This window comes from Oryzias latipes, chromosome 18 (assembly GCF_002234675.1).
Source record: "Oryzias latipes chromosome 18, ASM223467v1".
In the NCBI taxonomy this organism is placed as follows: Eukaryota; Metazoa; Chordata; class Actinopteri; order Beloniformes; family Adrianichthyidae; genus Oryzias; species Oryzias latipes.
In genome coordinates, this window is record NC_019876.2 from 24,985,618 (window position 1) to 24,989,189 (window position 3,572).

The window sequence follows — 3,572 nt, forward strand, 5'->3', positions numbered from 1 at the left end:
ACTCTGATGAAAAACAAATCTTTCAACGCGGGGATGTGGTCGTGACAGAGCGGCGAAGTTGGGTATCTCGCCATGCACAAATGTTGCTCTCACGTTCACATTCCTTGTCTGATCTCACTGAAATTAAATAGATTTGATGAAACTTCCATTCTGAACCCATGGATATGACAATTTTGGACGAGCTATATATGTTCATGTTACGGCCCCCGACAGGCAAACCTGTCCCAGTCTAGGGGTAAATCAAAAAGGGGCCAAAACATATGGACGATGGACACCAAAGTTTAGGAACACAGTTTATTAGATGGTAGAAATAACCTGTGTCCTGTAAAACAGAAAGCAATAATTACTGTGCTGGTCCCAACAATAGACAAAACAAAGGGATTGGAGCCTTGGCCAAACAGAAAATAATTCAGGGAGACAACTGACCCAGCCACGTTGACCGTCGGAGTCAGCAGGTCCCTGCTAAGGCTGCCTAACAAAATGTAACTATTGAAACAAAATAAACAAAGCCCGCAAATAAGGACTACCAAGGTCCAACCCCAAACTAAAATAACAAAACCCAGCAGTATAAGACTGCTGAGGACCAAGAGGGAATCAAAAATGGAAACAACCAACCAACCAGCACAGCTCCAACTCAACCCACTGTTCCTCAGCCTCCTGCTCTGCTCTCTCTGCATGCCTCTCTCCTGGTTATGGCCTCCTCTGACTTAAATACCTGGCAGGTGCTGATCAAGATCATTGGCTTCACCTGCCAGGTGAGCAGAATGACATGGAATGCAGCAAAGCAGAAGCAGCAAGACATAACACCTCCACCCATAAACTTGTGAACATGGGGGCCAGTTTCCTGCAAGTAGAAAAATGAAAAAATAAACATGTTCACAAGCAATACTGTCAGACTAAATGTTCTTTTTAAAGGCAACTTTGAGGTCTTGCTGATCTTTTGCACTGATTCATTCCACCAACAGGTTTTGTGGTGGAATAACTCAAAACCTGTAGGGCCCAGTCCTTGAAGAACAAATGCTCCAGAATTCTCAAGTTCATCATCACAGAGCCACCTCTCCTGTAAAAGGTCTGCCTTGGTTGTGTGTGAGTTGAGGATGGCTTCTGTGAAGAGAGATAATAGATAAATGTTTAAAGGAAACTGATGTGTACCTTCAGTGCCTGGTAATAGGGTGCTGTCCACAGTGACCTGCTCAGATTGTTTATCCATTACCAGAAGCTGGCACTGAAGTCCAGTCCTGCTTTGGTTCCTTGGAGCACCTATTACTAAGTGGGATGTTAATAAAAGGTAACGCATGTTTAAGATCAGTTGCTTCAGAGGAAACACAGTTGGTCCCTTTGAAGCAGTTCCAGAAAAGGGTAAACACCCAAGCGGAGGGGGATCAGGGACTCTGGCCTCATGGCCACCAATGCAAACATGAATTTCGACAGGCTGCAGGCCAGGTGTTTCAAAATGAGCCATGAAGCTGTCACTCAGGTCTAGAAAGTCCTTTTCTGCAGATTCGTCCTGCTCCTGCCTTCTGGCTTGGGCAGGAAAAACTTCAGGACGTTTCCCAACCAAATCAGAAACCTGATTAACAGAGACGGGATCATCATGTTGGTTTATCAGGGCTTTGTCGTCAGCCAGATCATTTGTTTTCCTGATAAATCCACCATCACCTCCACAAACCTCAGGCTCAAGTGCATATGCATGTAGCACCTCAGCCTTCACCCTGTCATAGTCCAGACTCTCAGTGGCTGGCAAGGACACCACCGCTTCTTGTGCCTTCCCAGTAAGGACTCTCCGCAGCAAAAGTGACCAGACAGTTTTAGGCCACTGCAACACCCTAGCAGCATTCTCAAACAGAGCAAAATACTCATTAATGTCCCTGTCACCTAGTGGAGGTACAGATTTAACACATTTGTCCACATCAAATGGTGTCACACAAAAGGAAGGAGGTGGTACAACTGAGGTGGCTTGTTGCAATTCGAGCTCCTTTAGGCAGATTTGCCTGTAGTTTTCCTCCTTAATTTTTCTGAGCTCAAACTCATAACAAACTTCCTTCTTTTTGATTTTCAAACGGAGCAGTTCAACCTCAAGCTCCTTAAGACGGAGAGACGTAGAAGCTTCGCTGTCCGGCAAACTCATCTTCCCAAACAAAATACCTCCAACGGGAGCAACAAAATTTCACTCAGGTCAAAACAGCAGACCCTCAGTCAACTGACAGGCAGGGGCTTAACAAAGGAGTAAGAGAGAGAGGGAAAAAACCGAAGCAGAAGATTACACAAAAACCACAAACTGGTGTCCAAAGATGTGTAAATAAATCTACACAAATGAGCAAATAAGCCCAAACAAAGTGTCAGCACGAGGCACAAAGAAAAGCACCCCAAAACGGAGTGCTAACACGAGTCACAAATGCGCATTCCAGCACCCCAAAACCCTGGGCAGATGACAAAGACAATACAGGCTGTATAAAGACAGACCTCCAAATAAGTATTGCCAACACAAAAACTGCCACTGGTCAAGCGGGATAAAGCTTTAAGGACGAGCCCCCAAATATGTTACGGCCCCCGACAGGCAAACCTGTCCCAGTCTAGGGGTAAATCAAAAAGGGGCCAAAACATATGGACGATGGACACCAAAGTTTAGGAACACAGTTTATTAGATGGTAGAAATAACCTGTGTCCTGTAAAACAGAAAGCAATAATTACTGTGCTGGTCCCAACAATAGACAAAACAAAGGGATTGGAGCCTTGGCCAAACAGAAAATAATTCAGGGAGACAACTGACCCAGCCACGTTGACCGTCGGAGTCAGCAGGTCCCTGCTAAGGCTGCCTAACAAAATGTAACTATTGAAACAAAATAAACAAAGCCCGCAAATAAGGACTACCAAGGTCCAACCCCAAACTAAAATAACAAAACCCAGCAGTATAAGACTGCTGAGGACCAAGAGGGAATCAAAAATGGAAACAACCAACCAACCAGCACAGCTCCAACTCAACCCACTGTTCCTCAGCCTCCTGCTCTGCTCTCTCTGCATGCCTCTCTCCTGGTTATGGCCTCCTCTGACTTAAATACCTGGCAGGTGCTGATCAAGATCATTGGCTTCACCTGCCAGGTGAGCAGAATGACATGGAATGCAGCAAAGCAGAAGCAGCAAGACATAACAGTTCATAAATGATCATGAAGCATGATCATATAATCAAGCTTCATAGGAAATCAGCCGTTTGTCTCAGGAAGCTGAGATTTCAGAATTAGATGCGTCTTACAAAGCTCCACGTTTGAAAAGCAGCACTATACGTACGAGAAACATTTAACCACCTTAATCACCCTATTGTGCTGAAAGCAAATTTTTGGACATTTTGACTCAAGCAAATATTTTTATCATAACATCTGTTTAGTTTATCAGCACCAAAATAAAAAATATTTACATTTATAAAATGAACTGGTCAACTCTAGGATTTTATTTATTCAATCTTACATCCTCAAGCTTTTCATCAGTCTCCCCTGCTGCAGGAGTGGAGTTAGCCCCCCCCCCCCCCCCGGCTGTGTGCTCACATGTAAATTAGCCAGGAGTGGCAGACAGAAAGT

At 44.6% G+C, this 3,572-nt stretch overlaps 1 protein-coding gene across 1 annotated transcript; it reads right to left on the reverse strand.

The window, feature by feature from the left end:
* Positions 1–280: 280 nt before the first annotated feature.
* LOC111949275 lies at positions 281–3,108 on the reverse strand. Its single transcript, XM_023966147.1, has 2 exons — positions 1,214–3,108; positions 281–1,104 (listed from the first exon to the last, which is right to left on the reverse strand). The coding sequence occupies exons 1-2, from the start codon at positions 2,126–2,128 to the stop codon at positions 910–912; spliced, it is 1,110 nt and encodes a 369-aa protein (XP_023821915.1). The 5' UTR covers positions 2,129–3,108; the 3' UTR covers positions 281–909.
* Positions 3,109–3,572: the final 464 nt, after the last annotated feature.